This window comes from Pleuronectes platessa, chromosome 23, assembly GCF_947347685.1.
Source record: "Pleuronectes platessa chromosome 23, fPlePla1.1, whole genome shotgun sequence".
In the NCBI taxonomy this organism is placed as follows: domain Eukaryota; kingdom Metazoa; phylum Chordata; class Actinopteri; order Pleuronectiformes; family Pleuronectidae; genus Pleuronectes; species Pleuronectes platessa.
In genome coordinates this window covers 2,869,492-2,891,795 of record NC_070648.1, presented here as the reverse complement: position 1 = coordinate 2,891,795, position 22,304 = coordinate 2,869,492, and the positions used below count along the sequence as shown (strand labels likewise).

The window sequence follows — 22,304 nt, the reverse complement described above, 5'->3', positions numbered from 1 at the left end:
ACTTTTTATTTATTAAAAACCTGTTTCCACTTTTTAGAACAAGTTCATATCTAAATAAATGTTTTTATCTGGTTTCTAACGAGCTGAATCACTGAGCTGATGCAGCGTGTTGACCTCACTGCACTTCATGATAAATGATGAATAATAAAGTGTGTCCACGTGTGTTAGACGACAGCGACAACACACCTCCACAGGAAGGTGGCGTCCAATAACAGGTGGCGTCCCAGCGAGGACATGTCCAGGAAGTGGGACTGTGGTGAAGCTCAGAGTCTGTGTAAAAGCAAAAACAACAACAACAAAATAATGTTGTTTATATGTTTATGAAAAAGAAGATAATTTATCACGAGCAGCGGGGGGAAGCAGAGGGACGATGTCAGAGTCCTGTTTGTTTGTTTGTTTGTTTGTTGAGACATTTTAAATTTGTATTTTGAGGAAGTTCCTGAGGCTGTTGGAGTGAAGCTGGTTTCTTCAGAGGAAGTGAGTCTTCGTCTGTGGTTTCACACGTCTGTGGTTCTTCAGTGTCACTAAATGACACGTCAGGTGTAAACAACAGAATGTGTGTCGTTAGTTTCAACAACTCAGAGTTATGGCCAAATTGAAGAAAACTACAATTTTAAGAGTTTAAGAATAAAGTTGTAATAACAATAATGATAAGTTGATTAATTAATGTCAGAATAATGTATCAGGATGATATTATATCATATAATTCGATGTTATTGTATTAATTTCTCTTTCTCATTCGGAACAATCAGGAAATGTGTCTTGTTTTTCATTATTAACTAGTATTTTTGTATAAATAGAGAACTCATCACGTGTCAAACCCATAAGCCTATCGTGTCAAATCGAAACTGAAAGTATGAGGAGAGAGGACATTTTGTAGAAAGGGCGTTCAACTGCCTCGCGCAGGACAGATTCTGGAAACAAAAAGAAAGGCGTTTTTCTGACGTCAAAGTAGGTTCAGCTGTTCGTTAAAGTGTTTATGAACGTGTGTTTGTCTGTGTGCGTGTGTTTGTGTGTGTACGTTTCCTCTGTATTTGTGCGTATTTCTTAGTGCGTCACTATGCTGACGTGTTTATCAAGATCAAAGTGAACCGAACATACAAAGTCACGAGCAATCTGGATTTATACTTTGATATTGTTTTGAAACGTGTTAAATTCTAAGCCTTTGAATCGGATGTGATAAAAAACAGGTTCAGACTTTGTGAACGGGACTGAGAAAAACAACCAGTATCACGTGGGAAGGGTTATGGCTCAGAAACATCACCGTGCTGTCTCCACAGGGGGGAGGGGGGGGGGGGGGGGGGCAGTACAGTCAGGTTTAGATGTTGGGACAGATAAAGATATGTTCGACTATTTTTTAACATTCAGACAAATAAACAGCAAGAACTAAACTGAAAGATAAAAGCAAACTTCAGACAAATTAAATAACACAAATAAATAAATAAACAGAACAGGGACTAATAATAAAAACAGTAAAACAAAGTACAAAGGTGCTCAAGTGTAAATATTAAATGCAAATTTAATGAGGTTGTAAAGCAGCTAGAATAGTTACAAATAACAATGAGAATGTTGTTAATTATATAAAAAGTATGAAGTTATCTGGGTCCGATTTGATATGAGACTGAAATTCTTCCTTTATGAACTTTGGAGCCTTTGTAAACGTCTGTTTGTGTTTCAGCTGCAGAAATGAGAAGAATAAAGAGGAAGTTGATTGACAGCGCTGCGGACCCCAGCCCTGAGTTATCAATCAGGTAAATATCATGACAGGATCATAATAAAACAGCAGCGCACAACTGTAACTTGTGTCCTGTCTGCACGCTGCAAGAATTTTTTTTTACAGCAAATATTCACTTTGTTTGTTGGAGAATGTTGTGAAATCCTAAATGTTTTCCAGTGTCCAGTAGATTGAATTAAAGCCGGTCTGTGTCCATGCTGGGTTCACAGCTGGTTTTCTACTGTCCCCCAGTGCCATAGTTTTTCATATGAGGGAAAACCGAACCCCCCAGGGACTCTCTAGCAAATGCTCAGTGCTCTACGGTTCCTCTTGTTATTGCTAAAGTCAACGCTTCTCCTGAACTGTCTGTTTTGTCTTATTAATGCACATATATATGATGTATAGTTGGTGAGTGACTGTCCACTCTCTCTCATTGTAGTTCACACATGACAACAGATGGGTCAGAGGGTCCTGGTGGAGTCTCCTGGAGGAGCGACGCATCCATGCACATACCACCTAACATCGGAGATGGGAGTCCTGAAGGGTAATTCTACATGAATTCTGTGTCATGTCCAAACTCTTTCTCCTTCCACCCCCCCCCCCCCCCCCCTTCTCTGTTCTCTTCCCACTTTTCCACCCATCTCTCTTCTACTCCCCATTTTCTCCCCTCACCCACCGGTCGACGCAGATGGCCGCCCACATTGAGTCTGGTTCCAGGGTTTTCTTCCCGTTAATGAGGGAGTTTTTTCTTTCCACAGTCTCCAGAGCTGCTCATTGTGGGAACTGTTGGTTTCTCTATAAAGTTTAAGGTCTTTACCTTCTATGTAAAGTGCCTTGAGATAATGTATATATTATTATATTGGCCTTAAACAGTAGAGGAGCAGTTTACTAGCACAGGAAAGAACTTTGATTCCAGTGTCAAGGTTTTACCATACGTCCTCGAACGAGTGCAGTCACAATGACCCAGATATTTTTCTTAAATGAAGGTGGAGACCAAAGACAGAGCTCAAAGGAGATTCAGAGTTTAATCTCTCCTCTTGTAGTTCTCAGACGACAACAGATGGGTCCCAGGGTCCTGGTGGAGTCTCCTGGAAGAGTGATGCATCCATGCACATACCACCTAACATCGGAGATGGAAGGCCTAAACGGTAATTCTACATTTAGTGTTTTTAATTAAAGTATATCCTTAAATGGGCTTGGTCGAGCTGGACACAGGTTACCCTGTCTGTAGCAGTCATGCAATTAAATATCATTACAGAAAAGAAAAAAAAAGAATGATAGTGTTGGTTACCAAAGAAAGCAATTCTCTCCTCTTGTAGTTCACACACGACAGATGGATCCTTGGGTCCCGGTGGAGTCTCCTGGAAGAGTGATGCCTCCATGCACATACCACCTAACATAGGAGCTGAGAGTCCTGAAAGGTAATTCTACATTTAAATGAATTCTGCGTCATGTCCAAACTCAACTTTGAACCAAAACTGATGAAGAAGCCATTTGTTTCACTGCTTACAGCCAGATGAGTGAGGAACCATCAGGCCTGTCATGCAAACAGTGTCTCAGATCAGACTGGGATGAGTCGGACTCCCCTTGTTCGACGTGTGGAACGAAACGTCAGAAACTATCTCAAAGCCATAGAGTTGGTACCGGTAAGTTTAAATTCTGCCACCACAACTAATTCTATTAACAAAGTCATTCATAATCAATCTGAACATAGTCAGTAACATTAAGGTGGGAAGGGCAACGTACTTGGTTCATGCCAGGTTCTCTCAAATATAATAGAAATGAGATTCTCTTTCAAATAAAAAGGCTAACAACGAGATAAAGTATCAGGTTGATCGTTTCAAGCCGAACCAGGGTTCAGTTTGATCCGGATCGAGACCACCTCTTCTGGTCACAATAAACTGGTCCGTATTGTGGTCTTGGTCATTTTTGTCTTTTCAGACTAAACTGAAACGTCCATAGTCTCAGAACAAACAAAGTATGTGTGAGAGCCCAAAGTCTCAAAGTCAGGATTTTGAGTTTGCTCCGGATTTTCCACAACTTAGCTGAAATTGTCCTCTATTAATTTAACGTATATTATTGGAATTTGCAATTGTTCATTTGTTTGTTACAGGGGTCCAGGATCTCTTCAAATTAAAAGATAATTTTAAAGAAGAAATGCGGAAAAAATTTACCTTCACATCTGAAGGTACTGGTGACGATCGGGTTTCTTTGGACAACATCTACACAGAAGTCTTTATCACCGCTGGAGAGAGCGGAGGGCAAGAAGCAGAGCATGAGTTCAGTCAGCTGGAACGTAAATTGAAAATGCCTTCATTGTCTAAATATACAGTGAACCTCAAGGATATCTTCAGACCTTCGTCTGGCCAAGAGAAAATCCAAAGACTAGTTCTGACGAAGGGCATGGCAGGGATCGGAAAATCTTTTTCTGTGCACAAATTCATCTACGACTGGGCCAAGGGTGATACAAACACAGATTTTGATTTTGTTTTCTACTTTGCTTTCCGAGAGCTGAATTTGAGTTCAGGCGATAAAAGCTTGCACAAGCTCCTGACCGACTTCCACCCTGTACTTGGTAATTTGGAAAGTCCAGAGCTTTATGCCAAAACCAAGGTTGTAGTGATCCTGGACGGCCTGGATGAAAGCAGACTCAAACTGGACTTTGAGAACACTGGGAGGCAAACATCTCTGAGTGAAGAAACATCTCTGGGAACTCTCCTAGTAAACCTGATCCAGGGTAACCTTCTCCCGGATGCTAAAGTCTGGATCACTTCTCGTCCATCAGCATCCAGTCAGATCCCATCAGAGTATGTGGACATGGTGACAGAGATAAGAGGGTTCAACGATGCACAAAAAACTGAATATTTCAGGAGGAGATTTAGTCATGACTTGGGTCTGGCTGAGAGGATCGATTCACATATCCACTCTTCACAACATCTCCAAATTATGTGCCAGACACCAATCTTCTGCTGGATTTCTGCCATATTATTCCAGGAGGTGTTTGCTGAAGACAAGAACGCTGAAATTCCTCAAACTCTGACAGAGATGATGGCACATTATTTGTTGGCTCTGACAAAACGTAGAAACAGAAAATATGACAAGAAGCCTCAAGAAAACTTTCTGATAACACATAGAGAATTTCTTTTGAAACTGGGCAAGCTTGCGTTTGATCATCTGCAGAAGAACAGCCTCATTTTCTATGAGGAAGAGCTGGAAGCCTATGGCATTGACATAAAAGAAGCATCTATCCACTCTGGATTTTGCACATCAGTTCTTAGGGAGGAAGATGTCTTTTCCCATAGAAAGGTTTTCTTCTTTGTTCATCTGACCATTCAGGAGTTCTTTGCAGCTCTTTACGTTTATGACTGTTTTACGAACAAGAAAACGACAGAGCTCAACGACTTCCTGAAACTGAAGGACAAAGAACCAACTTTACTCGAGCTTCTGAAAGTCACAGTTGAGAGAGTGTTGAAGAAGAAGAATTGCCACCTGGTCTACTTCTTACGATTCCTCCTGGGCCTCCTGGTTGAAGCTAATATGAGAGTCCTTCAGGGTCTCCTAACATTGCCGGACCCAAGCCAAGATATCGACAAGAAAATATTAACTTACCTGAAATCCATCCGGAGAAAGACCCTCTCTCCAGGAGATAACATCGTCCTTTTTAGGGTCATGATTGAAATAAGAGACCAGAAAGTCAAAGAAGAGATTGAGGAATATTTGAAGACAGAATATGGTTCAACACCTGAGCTGTCTCCCCTGCACTGCTCTGCACTAGCCTACATGCTGCAGATATCAGAGAATGATCTGGATTTGTTGGACTTGAAGAGTTACAACACATCCGATGAGGGCAGAAAGAGGCTGATACCAGCAGTGAGGAGCAGCAGAAAGGCCATGTAAGTTTACTTATCATCTGTAAGATAATCTCGTTTCAGTAGTTCTTTCACTATTTTGGAGTGTTCGCCGATCTTCCTCTTTTATTCGTTTCCCTAATGAGTTAGTTGGATATTAGATGGGACAGGGATGCATTTCCTGTGTATATTCTTTTTATACATATCTTTTGTACTTCTCCCAAATCTTCTATTGTTGTACAAAGTATCCTCCAACCCATCCTACTTAACTGTTCCACCTGATACTTCAACACATGTGACTGCTGCCCAGTTATAAGTCTCCTCACAACCTCTCTGAACTCAACTGAAAGGCCTTCACTGGCATCGGAACCTCAGTAGACCAGGAAATCAGTCACTCAGTCAACTGCCGCCTTTTAAACATACCATCACGACACAGGTTGAAGTCGATAAGGTGCGACAGGACCCGGTTCTACCAAAGCCTGATATCTGCAGCTCTGAATGAGACTTCCCATTGCCAACCCAGCTCTCTACTGTCTGTCAATGTTAAAGGCTTGAGATGTCCCTCCTAGTTCTTGTTGCTGTTTACGAATGTGTACTGTTTCTTGCTCTGTCCTTTGTGCCATGGGATGTATTTTCAGGAGGTGAATGTGAAGTGTTGGAAACTGGGACATTAAACTCACTGACTAAATGGGTGCACCTCTTTCCTAATCTTATAACCCTATTATCTACACCTAGACTGGCATCCTGCAACGTGACGACAGAGCGGGTTGAGCATGTGGCCTTTGGTCTCACGTTTCCCTGGTCACCTCTGAGAGATCTGGACCTGAGCAACAATGACCTGAAAGATTCAGGAGTAAAGCTGCTCTGTGATGGTCTGAAGAGTCAACACTGCAAACTGAAAAAACTGAGGTACACATTTGATCTTCTTTACATCCATTCAGAGCTGCAAGAACTCGCTGATTAACTAAATTCTGTGTTGTGTCAGATTGTCGGGTTGTCTGGTGACAAAGACTGGATGTGAGTGTCTGGCCTCAGCTCTCCAGTCCAACCCCTCCCACCTGAAAGAACTGAACCTGAGCTACAATGATCCAGGAGAGTCAGGAATCAACCTTCTCTCTACGATGAAAGAAGATTCAAAATACAAGCTCGACATTCTCAAGTAATTATTATCCTTGCTGCATTCTGCTCTGTGCTCCACAGAAAAGCTCAGGACTTTGCTCTTAATCTGAGCTGCTGCAGTTAACCAGACTAATGTTAGGTTGAGGGACCCCAACGACCCACAGGTCGGTCAGGGGACCAACAACCTGCAAGTTTAACACTGCGACTCTTAAGATACTGTGGGTAAAGACCGGGGAGGGTTTACAAATTCGGTTTGGCAATTGTACAACTAGTGCACAGATGAGTTCTTGAGCTTTTCTCCTGAGCTGAGAGAAGCGATGTTGGAAGTTTTGGATTGTTCTTGGTTGACAGATTTTAATCCTCATTTTCCTCCACAGGTTTGATCATTGTGGAAGTCACCGGATGAAACCAGGATTCAAGAAATGTAAGTTTCTGTAGAATTATAGTAGTATTGTAAGGTTTTTGCAAGGAACATAATGAGATCCTGGATTTCAGATTGAGTATAACGCTTGATGTTGCCAGCAGTGGCTGTTAATCTACATTACTGAGATCGATGCTTGTGAAATTATACTTTTCTTACCTTCAGATGCCTGCGAGCTCACGTTGGACCCCAACACAGCTCATAAGAACCTGCGCCTGTCTGAAGAGAACAGGAAGGTGACCTGGGGGGAAGAGCAGCAGTCATATCACCCTCACCCAGAGAGGTTTGATCAGTGCCCACAAGTGCTGTGTGAGCAGAGTCTGGATGGGTGCTGCTACTGGGAGGTGGAAGTGACGGAGCCCTTCAACATTGGGGTAACATACAAGCCACCTCTCAGGAGCGGGGATGTGGACGATTGCAAGCTGGGATGCAACGACAAGTCTTGGAGTCTGGTTTGCTCCGATGAGGGTTGTTACACTCTGCACCGCAGCCAGAGAGTCGGTGTGTCCTCCCTCTGCCAGCGCTCCAGTCGGGTGGGAGTGTATCTGGACTGGCCGGGGGGAAGTCTGTCCTTCTACAGAGTTCTCTCCAACAACTGGGTTCACCTCCATACCTTCAGAACGAAGTTCAGTGAGCCCCTCTATCCCGCTGTCGAACTCCACACTCATTCTTCTGCATTATTTTGCTAGCCACTGTGATTAAACTCTGACTTCGTTCATGTGCAACCAAAGTGTGTCGATAAGTGCTCTGTCAACACTTATAAACTCGTTCCACTACGTTTGGCCTCTTTTCCAAACAGCGTTTTACGTGTGTCATACACTGAGATTATATGCAAATGCCTTGCGAAGTGCAGACTTTCAAAATGAGATGGCGCATGCTCATTGATGCTTTGTTTATGCTATAGGTCTAATTACAAGTTAGCAGCTATAGCAGCTATATTTAGCATCACGGCACTACATTACCATTCATTCACAGGCGTCTGCCTCGCTCAATGTTACTCTGATCACAGCTTTCTTTTCTAGCTTCTGACAGATCGTCAAAATTGCACTTTCTTGATTGTTGTTGTGGGTTTGTACCCTCATGGTTGAATGCTTTCGCTTAGGATAAAAGCTTCAGCTAAATGTGAATGTAATGTAATGTAATGTAAAGAGCATTAGTATCGACCTGATCGCCACCTACTGGCCCAGAGGCTTGTTTGAGCATTTGTAGTGATAAGAATGCTGATATTTGCAAGTTAGTGGTGTGAGGGTTCTGTATAACTACTGAAATGTGTATCTTGTTTCTGTTTTGTATTTTATAACTTGTAGTTATAATATTCCATTTATTCATTGACCTTCAATTAAGCTACGAAGTGTCTTTTCTAATCAATGCTGCAAATACTTATATCTTTCTGATGTTTTCCTACACGTGGCAACTGTTGCACTTCTGTCCGTCCTGGGAGAGTGATCCTCACATGATGCTCTGAGGTGTCTACGTTTTTTTTACCCTGTTAAAAGTGTTTTTTGTAGTTTTTCCTTTATCTTGTTGAGGGTTAAGAACAGAGGAAGTCAAACCTTAAGAATGCTGATATTTTCAAATTAGTCGGGTGAGGGTTCTTTATAACTACTGAAATGGGTATCTTGTTTCAGTTTTGTATGATATATCCTATAGTTATATAATATATTGTATTAGCTTTGTACTGCAATTGGTTTAATCTCTGCAGTTTGTATCGTTTTGGTAAAGAAGGGTTTAATAAACATTTATATCTTTCTCTTTGTTTTCCTTGTTTTTGTTACAACATTAATTTCCAGTTAATATGAACCAGTTTGATCTGTATATCTGGTTCATGTGCACATGAACACAACATCATGTGTGGATGAGCGGCTGACAGTGAAGGGAGGGGCCGCCTGAGAGCAGCGAGTCCCAGCTGTCACCCCTCAGAAGGAGGGTGGGGCCTCTTCACCCTCAAACAGAAATGGTTTTGTTGTAGCTTCGTCATAATTCAGCTCCTTCAGTTTTACTGTGCATCATTTTTTGCATCATTCAGCAAATTTTGTTTTATTGTTTTCTTATTGTTTTATATCCTCGTCTCTATTTGATCCTTTGTCCAGCTTTCATCTTGTGCCTTTCTATAATTTATCACAAAGGCCAAGTGGCCCCTATCCCCTGGGGCTCCTGGGCTGTGCTCTCCAAGACCACCACTTGTCATCCAAACATGACAATGATGGAAGAATAACTCTCCTTCTTTTCTGTGGGTTAATTGAAATGAATTATAGATATCTTCATGACAGACGCATGTTAAACGTGGTTGTGTGATTGTACAACGTGAGTTTGAATAAGAGACCTATATGTCAGGACAATAAAACCAATGAATTTGAATTTCACTGACAAAAGACAGAGGAGGGAGAGAGGGTAGAGCGAGGCAGACAAAGAGCTGGAGAGAGAGAGGGTGAGAGAGAGAGAGAGAGAGAGAGAGAGAGAGAGAGAGATAAAGAGACAGACAGATAGAGAGGGAGAGAGAGAGGGAGAGAGAGATAGATAAAGAGACAGAGAGAGAGAGAGAGAGAGAGAGAGAAAGAGAAAGAGAGAGAGAGAGGGAGGACGTTGTCATCACGTACAGGAGGAGGGGGTGTGGGGGGGTTGAACCGGTCTCTGCAGCAGCGGCCATGCTTCTCTCCTCCTTCTGTCTCCTCCGTGTGTCCCGCTCCTCCTCCGGTTCATCCCGCCCGCAGCCGCTGCTTCCCCGCATCCCGGCTTAGAGGAGCCGGCTCGGCTCGGTGGGCGCGGCTCGGTCCGCCTGGAGCCGCCTGGTCCTCGGGAACAAACCGGAACAGGCACCGGGGGAAGAGAAAGCCTCCATAGCAACAAACCGGTTTCACGGCATTATTGGTAGGTGCCTCCCTGTGTGCGCGCGTGTGTCTGTGTGTGTGTGTGTGTGTGTGTGTGTGTGTGTGTCTGTGCGCGCGTGTGTGAGTGTCAGCACAGCCTCTTGATGGATAAAGTCAGTTCATGCATCAGATGAATTATCAGCTTATATTAATATAATTCCATCCACACCCTCATATTCTGCTTTTGGCTTCAGATCCTTTAAATCTGACAGAAAATCAATGGACCTGAAATTCAATTTCACTAAAACATCTCGACTATAATTCACCTGCGACCTCTGCATGTCTCATTCATCAGGATTTAATTTAAAGTGTGCATGCAAACGAGGCTGAATATTCATCCTAACCTGAATGCAGTCCTGATCTGCACCTGGAGGCCGGACCTGCAGCTGCTGCTCAGGGTGATTGGTGGATCTGCTCGTCACTAACCCATGTGACTGTCATCTCTTCTTTTCATCAGTGATGGAGGGACGCTGAGGAACCGGACTGCACCTCCGTACGACTGCTGGGACTCGACCCGCTCGTGCAAGGTCCTTAGGCCAACGCACCGGGTTTGAAGGCAGAACAGTGAGGTCATAGGAAGGTTACTCCGACCAAATCACAAAGTAGAGTTCACCTCTGTTGGGAAAACGGTGGAGTTCATGGACCAGGTCACAATCTGTCTGATGTGTAGTGTCCATCTCCAGCCATCAAAGCATAGAAGAGGCCTTTAGCACTTTCCTGATCAATCATCGGACATTTCTGGCAGTGAATTCTACGATTATTTTAAGACAGAAGGGTCCAACGTGTTACTTAAGTTGTGTTTGTAGCATAAAATGAAGTTTGAGTAGCCCTAACACTGGATTTACAGCAGGATTACCTGATCTAGATCTAGGATTTTATCTGGATTACAGAGACTTCAATCAATTAGAACTACGGCCAGGACAAGACACCCGACAACGAGGATAAAAGTCACGTTTACCATTGTTGGACGATGAATCTTATGTAGCCGGGAAAACCACAGGACATTTCAACGCTACTACTGAACCATTATTCACGATGTCGCTGAGCAAGACCCTCGAGCTGGAGCACTTTGAGGAACGAGACAAGGTTCGCCGGGGACGCTCCACCCGGGCCAAGAGGGATGAATCTACAAGCAGCGCTGGTGGTGGGGGGTCTGGCCCCAGCTCCAGGGGCAGCAGCCTGGTTCCCAGCCCTGCCCACAGCGCCAACTGCAGCTATTACCGGACCCGAACCCTGCAGGCGCTCACCTCGGAGAAAAGGGCCAAAAAGGTCCGGTTCTACCGCAACGGAGACCGGTACTTCAAGGGTCTGGTGTACGCCGTCTCCAGTGATCGGTTCCGCTCCTACGACGCCCTGCTGATGGAGCTGACGCGCTCATTGGCCGATAACCTTCATCTGCCACAAGGGGTTCGCGCAATCTACACGATAGACGGCAGCAAAAAGATCACCAGTATGGACGAGCTGGTGGAAGGTAAGATGCGTTCGTTTTAATAATTCCAGAAATCTTTGTGTGTCTGTGCCTCACTTATCTGGAGAACCGTCCATCACGCTTGTCATGTGTATTGTTAAGACCCTAAGGACACGTTCAATATTAATAATGAACAAGGAGGCGACTGGGACTCAATGGAAAGTGACGCGATAGATCATGACAACAGTTGTTGGTCACTCACAGCGACGACAGCTGTTCAGTCGAGCTTCACCAAACTTTCGATAAATAAGTGAACAGCTCTCAGGGCGGCAGCAGGTCTTTACTTCAGGTTCTGTGGTTCTTGACTTCTCAGTCACGGTGTACGAATTGTCGCGTATTCCGATTTTATTTTGGATACAGAGTACAGATGAGTTCATGAGAACAGAAAACCTATTCCTTCTTTGTCGTTTCTGAAGATTACCGAGGATGGATGGATCTATTGATCCTCTGATCTGTCCTCTTCAACGTCCTCCCTGTCTGCTTCCTCTGTGTCTGTGCAAACACACTTGAATTATTTATCCCTGTGCACATCAACAGCAGAATGATTAGTGTATAATCAATACAGAGACGATTTAAACCCCGACCTGGGACCGAACCCTCCGACCGACCATCAGTCACAGATTATTCATCATCACGGGAAAACTAGCTTTTCACCTCATGGGGTTTCGTATCAGGACGTTAAAATAACCCTCGGAAAACGTTAAGATCTAAAGCAGGAAATGATACCTCTTCAAAATCTCTGCCGTCCGGTCGGTCGGCTCTTCCTCTCTCGTCTGAGGTCGTTAAGCCTGAAACAAACCAGCAGCTGAGTAACACCAGTATTGATCTGCGACTGGTTGTAATGTCCGGTAATGAGCGTTAGAGGCAGGAAGCCGTTCAGCCAGAGACAATCGGAAAGATGCTTCGCTAAGCTATCAGTGGAATTAACAAACGACAAACAGGAGCAGGTGCACAGCGACGTGAAGCTGCAAGTTGAACGTGAGGAAAGAGGAAAAACAGAAACTTAAAACCCATTAAACCAACTGGTGTTAGTAGACATTGAGCCTAAATGAAGATGGACGACATGTCTCCACTTCCTTCTGCTGGACAAAAATGAAGCAAACATATCCCAATCGACCAATCAGGAGTCAGACTCAGCTGTCGATCATGACGTATACTGACCAAAGCTGCCGACAGCCCAAAGGCGACGATCAAGATGTCAGAGCTGTCATCTCCTCTCGTGCTGAGATGGACAGAAGCTTGTCTTTGTTGTTTTTCTGTATTTGAATAAAAAGCCTGGTTTGAATGGCAAAGGGACATTTTGACATTTAGAAGGAGATGAGACGGCAAGGTCACATACACAGAGAGAGAGAGAGATATGCAAAAGAGAGAGAGAGGAAAAGGTGAGGGATGCAGGTGCAGGCGAGTGAGAGTGAGAGTGTGTGTTTGTGTGTGTGTGTAAATGAAAGACACAGAGTCAAGGTGTGAGTGTGAAAAAGAGTGACATTTAGAAAGGTAGAGCGAGGCAGAGTGAGACTACAGGAGAGAAACTCAGCTGGAGCCATTTTTAACCATATAAGGTAAAAGCAGGTGTGATTGGCTGAAATTTAATCAAGTGAAGCTGCAACAATTACTCTGTGAAACAGTTCATCAATTCACGTCTAATTCATTCGTCTTTAATAATCAAAATACAGAAATGATTTGTTGTCTTATATTCTAGGAATTCAATGTTTTTCATTTGAGGACGTGCGAGTCTGTGGAAGCTCAAACTGAAAGTCTTTGTTTCCTCTCTCTCTCCAGGTGAGTGCTACATTTGTGCGTCCAACGAGCCGTACCGGAAGGTCGACTACAACAAGATCTCCGTCCCCAACTGGAAGCCTGGTGCCGCGGCCGGTGCGGCCAGCTCCACCCGCTCCACCACGGTGTCCACTGGTGTGTCAGCGAGCGCCGCCGCCACCGCCGCCACCGTCCCCAGAGAGCGCCCTGAGGGGCGAGAGGGCAGGGAGAGCAAGGACTTCATCAAGCCCAAGCTGGTGACGGTGATCCGCAGCGGCGTGAAGCCCCGCAAGGCCGTGAGGGTCCTGCTGAACAAGAAGACGGCTCACTCCTTCGAGCAGGTGCTGGCCGACATCACCGAGGCCATCAAGCTGGACTCTGGAGCCGTGAAGAGGTTGTACACGCTGGACGGAAAACAGGTGAGATAGTTTGTTTTCACCCCTCGTTCAGACCTTCAGACTTTTCAGTTCAGTCTGAAACCAAACATCAGGTGTGAAAGGTTCCTCTGACCAACGCACCACAATGTAGTCCCACAAAAGGAGATGCTCTGGGTCTAGTGAGGACGTTTGGACCGATCACAGGAAGTAGAGACAGCATTAAACAATAGAAGAAGAAGAAGAGGAAGCAGCTGCAGTCTTCACCTCCGACGATAAAGTGTTTGAACCACGAGGACCATCACATGGTGGATTTGAACTATTTGTTCTCACCGTTTCCTCACAGTGACTTTGAAAAATGTAAAGATATACAGGGAGAAATGAAGTTCAATAATCCTCAGTTGGTTTTTATATCTTCCAGTTGTAGTTTCAGTGTTTAATGTTAAAATGAGTTCCACGTGTTTTTTCAGTCTGAAGCTCTGAAACTGCAAAACAAGTTTTTTTTTCTTTCATCGTCGTGTTGAACCGACTCTGGATGTTCTCGGATCCGCTCGGAAACTCTTTTGTCCTCTGAAGGATTGAGGATTTAAACTTATCGCACATTCACTGACAAAGCTATTTTTACCAAATACACACACGCACACACGCACACACACACACACAGACACACACACACACACACTTTGAAGTCACAGACAGTGGAGAGCTGAGGTCCGTGTGACTGATGCAGAGTTGTTGCAGTGAACGCAACTCTCACACACACACAAACACACAAACACACACGCCCTCAGATTCCAGCAGCATTGACCTTAAGTAATGACAAAAACACATTTCCTTCAAAATAAAGCATCAGCAATTTGGCATCGCTTTAGTTTCAATTTGTTTGAATCTGTTTTTAAAACTGTTTATCATTGTTAATCATAGAAAATGAGTTTGGTGCTCAAAGTGTTAAAATCAGCAAACAAAGGAGGAAAGAACAATAATTATCAGACCTTATTTTAGTTGAACGTATTTGGTCGTCACTTTTGATTGTAATTTAAAGCTTTTATTTTGAAGGCAGTGAGTCATAATGAGGAATTTAATTCTTTAAACAACTCAGACGCTTTCACTCGTTCACACTCGGCTCAGTCTGAATGAAACAAGGCTGGTGTGTGTGTGGGGGGGGGGGGGGGGGGGGAGTTCCTAGACGACTGGTTGGCATGGTAACTGCACTGCCGCAGTGTCCTGTGTGTGTGTGTGTGTGTGTATGTGTGTGTGTGTGTCTGTGTGTGTGTGTGTCTGTGTGTGCACTGTGTGATGGGGTTTCTGTCCCACTGCTTGAAGTGGCTGCACAAAGTGAAAGGACGAGAGGGAGACACACACATACACAAACATACATACATACACACACACACACACACACAGACACACACAGACACACACAGACACACACACACTTTGTAATCCCAGAGATGTTGAGAAAAACAGAAACATGGGGGGTGAGAGGATAAGACAGAGGAAGGAAGCAGAGGAAAAGGATGAATGAAGAAAAAAAACGTGTGTTTGTGTGTGTGTGTGTGTTTTTGGTCTCAGAGGAAACGTTGTGCAGATCGATAACATTTTCATTTTACATAACGTGTGTGTTTGATGTTACAGTTCAACAGGTGAAGAATCAACGTGTTTGAGCTCTAAACTAAATGATGTGACTGATAATGATTCTTTAACCTGATGTGCTGCTACTGGAGCCGTCACTCATAGACAGACAGCTTCAGAGTTGTGTGTCGCTGACATAGTTCATCGATGAATTTCATTGTGTTACTGTTTAATCCGTCCTCCCTCTGCTCCGCTGATCCGTCAGCTCCTCACCGGCTCCCTCTCTCTCTCTTTAAATCTGGGACAGTTCGATGTGTAATTTGTGTTTAATCCTAAATGTGTGTGTGTGTGTGTGTGTGTGTGTGTGTGTGTGTGTGTGTGTGTGTGTGTGTGTGTGTGTGTGTGTGTGTGTGTGTGTGTGTGTGTGTGTGTGTGTGTGTATGTGCGTGTAGCTGACCTGTCTGCAGGATTTCTTCGGAGATGACGACGTGTTCATGGCGTGCGGCCCGGAGAAGTTCCGTTACGCTCAGGACGACTTTGTGCTCACACACACCACCAAGACGCAGACGTTTGTTAATGGTGAGACACACGCACACACAGACACACACACACACGCACACACAGACACACACACACAAACACACACACAGACACAGACGCACACACACTGGACAATTGTGATGTCATTTGAAATCTTGTTTTGTGCGACCAATTCACATTTGGGTTTTCCTGATGATAAGACTTTGTTTTCCCAGAATGCCGAGTGAAAGCGCCTCGCCCTGCTGCTCCTCAGAAGGCTGCACCTCCCAAGACTCCCAGCAGCTCCTGCCTCTCCTCATCCAGGACCAGAACCAAGTCTCCTGGTCCAGGTCCAGGTGTGAACATCAGAAACATTTAATCACAAATTATTTAAAATAAATATTTCTAAGAAATTATATAAAATTACAAAAACAATTAAACAGATATTAAACAATCAAAAACTGTTACGACTATTTCAAATATTAAGCATTGAGGAAAAAGATATACAAAAAGATATTGACCAATCACAAGGCTCCTTTCTCTTGTCTGTAGCCAATGAGCCCTCAGGGAAGTCATCCAGGTCCAGCCCCTCCCCCACCAGCCCGCGGCCTCAACGCAGCCTCAAGGTCGGATTCATTCATCGATCGATCGACTGATCTGTTTCCTTCACATCTGGAGTTAGAACATTTCCCTTTTCTCTTTCCACACTTTCACGTCCGTCTCGTTTTGTCTCCAGATCTCTGCCCGTCGCTCGTCCTCCACTGACGTCAACGGAGAGTCCGAGCAGCCGGAGGACGACATTGTCGAGGGTCTGTGTTTACGCAATTATTAAAAAAAACATATTTAAAAAGTTCAGGCCTCAGAGTGAAGCACGAAGTCGACAAACTCTGAAACCATCAGATTGGCTTGTTCAAACTGGAGTGAACCAGTGAAACCTCCTGAGTAAAGACTTTCTCCTCTCACAGTTAACGGGAATCGAACGGTTTCTTCCTCCAACATCAACGACAAGTACAAAGTCGGGAAAGTGATCGGAGATGGAAACTTCGCTGTGGTGAAGGATTGTGTGGAGAGGTGAGGAACACCGAGAACACAAAACTGGGAGGTGGATTGTCTTAGTTCAGAGTTTGTTGATTGACAGCTCGAGTGTTTTGATTGACAGGTCGACGGGAAAGGAATACGCCCTGAAGATCATCGACAAGGCTCGATGCTGTGGGAAGGTAACACTGATATTCATATAAATATTGTGTTCAGGAGAGCGGGAGTGATAGTGTGTTTAAGTGTCTCACTGTGTGTGTGTCTGTGTGTGTGTCTGTGTGTGTGTGTGACCAGGAGCACCTGATAGAGAACGAGGTGGCGGTCCTGCGGAGGGTCAGCCATCCGAGCATCATCCAGCTAATCGAGGTGGAGGAAACGCCGTCTCAGCTGTTCCTCGTCATGGAGCTCGTCAAGGTTCTTCCTCCTCTTCCTCCTCCTCACCCTCATCATCTTGTGTCTTTAAAGCGTCCCCACTCTCATGTCTCATGCCTCTTCCTCCACCAGGGCGGCGACCTGTTCGACGCCATCACCTCCTCCACTAAGTACAGTGAGCGAGACGCCAGCGCCATGGTCTTCAACCTGGCCGGAGCCGTCAAGTACCTGCACCGCATGAACATCGTCCACCGCGACATCAAGCCGGAGAACCTGCTGGTAAACACACACACACGTGCAGACACACACACACACACACACACTAAGTTAGACGCTAACTGGAGTGTGTGATCAGGTGTGTGAGTATCCAGACGGCACCAAGTCCCTGAAGCTGGGGGACTTTGGCTTGGCGACGGTGGTGGAGGGGCCGCTCTACACCGTCTGTGGGACGCCAACGTACGTGGCCCCGGAGATCATCGCAGAGACCGGGTGAGGAAACACTTCAGTGTCGTTATGGGTTCGATTCCCTCACTGTTTGGGTCACTCGTCACATTCCTGTAAAGGTATACAATGAAGTTGAACCTGTTCTGTGTGTTTTTGAAGTTATGGTCTCAAAGTCGACATCTGGGCGGCCGGAGTCATCACCTACATCCTGTTGTGTGGATTCCCTCCATTCAGAAGGTCAGAGAACACAAAGTTTATTATAATCAATAACAAAACCTGCACTCGTTCATTCAGAGGATTTAAAAACATGTGTCCATCTGGTCCCTGGTATAATATAGGGTCCTTTTTTCTATAACATGAACTTTTATGTGTCTTTTTGTTCCTCAGTGAGAACAACGTGCAGGAGGAGCTGTTCGATCAGATCCTCAGAGGGAAGCTGGAGTTCCCATCTCCGGACTGGGACGCCATCAGTCTGCCTGCGAAGGTACCACAGCCGCTTGACTCTAGACGTAGATGATTGACAGCTGAGATTGACTCAGACGAGTCGTCCATCATCATATACAGTTATTAAAAAAGACGCTTCCCTTGTTTTAAATGGATTCAACGTTAACCACCTTTATTGTCAGTACTGTAAACGCAGTACTGACAGTAAAGAACAACGGTCAGTTCCCTGCAGGCTGTTAACTGTCACATGACCTGTTCCCCAGATGCTGATTAGTCAGATGCTGCAGGTGAACGTAGACACTCGCTTCACTGCAGAGGAAGTTTTGTTACACTGCTGGGTGACGGTAAGAAAACACACACACACACACACAAATACACAAATACTACACACCTACAGTACAGACCACTAGAGAAGGAATGAGTCACAATGGTTTTCAGTTACTAACCACAAAGCAGAAGTTGTTGTTACTCTCTGTGGAAAGTGAAAAAACTTCCTTCCCTGTTCCTTTTTTAAAAACCTGCCTCAGTAAAACTGGATTCCCATGCTAAATGCTAACGGCTGTTACTGGTGGTGTTGGTTTAGGACGAAGCTCCCATCGACTCCAACGCTGTGAGCAGCACTGAAGACCAGACCAGTGGGGACGCACTGGAACCAGAGCAGGAATTACCAATTCTGGAATCCAAACAAGTTCCTTCACCTATGGTCTAAAACTCACCTCTTGAAGGTTCAGCTCCTTGTTTTCCTCAGTGAAAAAAACTCAAAATGTCCGGATTATAATTTTCTGGAGACTAAATTACTCTTCCAGAATTCCATCAACACTGCTCTGGATAGTGGATTAGCTCCCTCCAATCAGTCTCATATGTCCCCTCATCGTATTTTATCTTCTGGAAACCAAACAAGGTCCCACACTGGTGATCTAGTTCCAATTGTACTAGAAATTAGCTCCCTCCAATCGGGTCTAGAACCCGTCTGTCCAAAGGAAACTCCACCTGCTCTCAGTGGAGCAGATCTACTTCACCCACTGGAAACCGAACAAGTTCCTGTTCTATCTTCTGGAGACAAAGTGATTTCTCCACATATTTGGTCGACAAGTGGTCGTGATCCATGAAACCAAAACATTCCTTCATCCTGGTGTAAACACCCTGTGATCAGCTGTAGAAGAGCAATATCTCTTTCCTTTTTCATATACTAGAAATGAGCTCCTTGAAATTAGGTCTAGAACTCTGGAGATTAAGCAGGTTCCCACATCCTTCTGGTCTAGAAGCAGTCCTATCTCACCCACCGGACCAGAACCACCCACAGCTAGGCTCTAGAACACGTCCTTGTTATTCGCTTGAGACCAAACAAGCTCCTTCACCCACATTTAAGAACTTGTGTTTTTTCCACATTGATTTACTGGAAACCAAAAGTGTTCCCCAACCTCCAGTTTGGAATTGATTTAAAAAACCAAAAGGATTTCCATTTTACTTGCTGGACTGCTCAACTGGAAACAGGTTCTTTAGTATTACTATTATATCAAATCAATCATTGGAGACTTTCCTCAGCTGTGATGTAGAACAGCATTTAATCTACCGAAGACTTTACCAAGTCACGTCTCTGCTGCTGTACTGGAAAGTATTTACATCCTGGTGGAGAAGCTCCATTAGACCTCGACCAACGTCTCCCACTGCTGCTGGAAGGACAGCCTGGGAAGGTGCTATTGGACCGTTCCACCCCCCCCCGGTGTCTCATGGGACTGAACCTCTGGTCTGACTGACAGTGGACTCCGAGGCTCTGAGATATACACCAGTGTTTCACTTACAGAACTCTCCCTGTGGTTTAGGGATCTTGTTCTTAGTCCCTGCCTCTCAGCAACCAGGACGTCTTCCATTTATTCTGGGAAACGTCCCCCGTCCCTCCTGCCTTGTCCCTCCTGCTCTCCTTCCGCTGGCCTGAAGGACGTTTCTCATTTCTTCTACTTGCTGCCCAACTGTCCAGGAAGAAACTCAAGTACTGTGCCTGTTTACGCTGCTGATGAATTCCTCTTAACATCCGAAATGCTCTTTCCTCCACAGGTCCTCAGAAACTAGCACTGGTTAACTACTGTACTGAAACACAAGGCTCATCGTTCTCTCATATATGGAAGATTATTTGGGCCAAATATAAATAAATATATGGGGGGGGGGGAAAGATGTTTAAAAATGTCTCTAAACTGGAATTTTGGTAGATTTTAGGATTTTTGGGAATCGGAATCTTTTTATGAAAAATATTTGAGTGGACAGATTCATTTGATGGAAAATAAAAACTCAAAACAATGAGCCTTCTCTACACAACTCCCGTCCCACTGTCCCTCGCCCTTGCTGTGTCTGAAATTAACGGAGCGACTCACAAACCTTGTGAGGTTGCGATCTTTCGTGCGACTGAGCTAACGGGAGCGTTCCAGTCCGGACCTCCAGTTCACGGAGGATAAAATATGTTGTAAATGTTGTAAATATCACTCGTCTGTTGGTGTCTGTCTGTGTGAGTCAGTCGTGAAGTAGGGAAATAGTAGCAGCTTGAAAAAAAAAACGTTTTAAAATAAATAATCGTAAGACGCGATGTGTCAAGACCCCGAGGAAACCTTGTTTTCCCAGACGACGTATATTTAATGATTTTCCACATTGAACCTGAGACATTTTCACACAGTAAAATGTATTTTAATAGTTAGTTATTGATTCTGATAAAACAAAGTTAAAGACAGAATAAAAGATTCAAGGTTTCTGACGGGTGTTGACAAACTGTGATGAAAGAGTTTTTTTACCTGAAAGTTGAGTTTGGTCAGAGCGACGGATTCTCTCTCTTTACACGGTGACATCGTGGCTCATCCACCAATCACATCGCTCCATCCGCACGTCATCATTCATGCCGTCTGTTGATGTTGCTGGTCAGTGTGGCTGAAGGAAAGATGTGTGTGTGTGTGTGTGTGTGTGTGTATGTGTGTAAATAAGTGTGAGTGTGTATTTGATCTGTTATTGTGTTTGCATTAATGATGGGAGGGGGGGTCATTTAAAAAAAAAAAAAAGGGTGTCAGTCGTCGTGTGGATGAATGACCTGATGCTGTGACCTCACCGTGACCTTTCCATGGCCTTTACCTTTACCAAGTTCTGATTGGTGGCTTGGCCTTTGACCTTCTATGCCTGCTATGAACCCAGTAGTCTTAATTCTTTTTCTCTTTGCTTTAAACCAAACCAAACGGAGCCTTGTGTCGATTCTGTCGTGTTGCAGCCACACCTGGGTCCTCGAGCACGTAACTACTCTCCGATGTAAAGCTGCTTGTATTCTTTTCTCCAGTCGAAGAAGAAGCCGAAGTTTGTTTCACATTGCGAACAAGAGAGAAAACGTGTTGCCTTGACCAAATGTGCCAATTTGCACTGAGGGAAGAAGAAGGTGCCGAGTTTGGGTGAATCCGACTGATGGCTCGTTGCTGCCCCCTGTCCACTGCAGGATGAATGACACACAACAAAGCTGACTTGTGTTTTTGTTCATGTTGAGGAAGCATCTTGTTGGTTTTTAGCAAATCTACGAAAAACCCAGAAGAGAACCAGGTTCGGTTCAGTCGACTGTGACCGAGGAGATTTCAGTGATTTGACCCAGGGTGGCTGTAGCTGTGAGGCCCTTTGTGTGTGTGTTTAAAATCAAATGCAATGTGTGTGTGTGTGTGTGTTTGTGTGTGTGTGATCATTTCACCTCATGCCTCATTTTAGACAGAAACTTTTTTTATAGTAGCAGAACTAGATTAATGAACCAAACGGGCCTGGTTTTCCTAGAAGGAGTCCGATGGTTGATCTTCAGGATTTATGCTGAATTATTTCCGAACCGGTTTTAAAACACAACCCTCTGAACTTATCTAATTTGAAAGACAATCATTTCTTTGTAATGAGCAGAAGGTTCACGTTAAACCTTCAACCTGGTAGATAGAAATCTGAATAAATAATCATTCAACATACTCTGTAATTGCCCTAAAGACATTTCTGTTAAACTAATCAAAGACTCAAAGTGTTTTTCTTCCTGTGGGACGCTTTTAGGAAAACTAGTCCCGGCTCAAAGTGGAAGGAGACGTGAGAGCAGCAGTGTTTTGAAGACATGTTGTAGACATGTTTTGATGATGTGTAATGTCGATGTGTGTTGATATGAAACCTGTATGTTTGTTGGGATCGGGGACGTTTGGAGGAAACACAAACCCTGATCTGTATCAAGGAAAGATGAATTGGATTGTGAAAATAAAACTGATGCGGTGGCATCACGTGAACCCTCAGTGTCCTCGTCCTGCTCGTCTTCCTGTTGCATTATTAACAAAGTCACTGTGACCTTCACCAGCAGAGACGTTCAATAG

At 44.4% G+C, this 22,304-nt stretch overlaps 2 protein-coding genes across 2 annotated transcripts; both read left to right on the top strand.

Moving 5' to 3' along the window:
• The first annotated feature begins 815 nt into the window (after positions 1-815).
• On the top strand, positions 816-8,851 carry LOC128429903 (NLR family CARD domain-containing protein 3). Its single transcript, XM_053415776.1, has 11 exons — positions 816-951; positions 1,679-1,751; positions 2,154-2,258; positions 2,701-2,862; positions 3,034-3,135; positions 3,227-3,360; positions 3,828-5,607; positions 6,298-6,471; positions 6,548-6,721; positions 7,059-7,105; positions 7,268-8,851. The coding sequence occupies exons 2-11, from the start codon at positions 1,687-1,689 to the stop codon at positions 7,789-7,791; spliced, it is 3,267 nt and encodes a 1,088-aa protein (XP_053271751.1). The 5' UTR covers positions 816-951; positions 1,679-1,686; the 3' UTR covers positions 7,792-8,851.
• A 1,606-nt stretch (positions 8,852-10,457) lies between these two features.
• Positions 10,458-22,226, top strand: LOC128429904 (serine/threonine-protein kinase DCLK2). The gene is made up of 15 exons (XM_053415777.1): positions 10,458-11,440; positions 13,217-13,611; positions 15,591-15,717; positions 15,894-16,007; positions 16,210-16,283; positions 16,394-16,466; positions 16,623-16,728; positions 16,817-16,874; positions 16,987-17,106; positions 17,197-17,343; positions 17,420-17,553; positions 17,668-17,745; positions 17,896-17,992; positions 18,216-18,296; positions 18,536-22,226. Exons 1-15 carry the CDS (start codon positions 11,005-11,007, stop codon positions 18,659-18,661), a joined length of 2,166 nt encoding a protein of 721 aa, XP_053271752.1. The 5' UTR covers positions 10,458-11,004; the 3' UTR covers positions 18,662-22,226.
• The last annotated feature ends 78 nt before the right edge of the window (positions 22,227-22,304 follow it).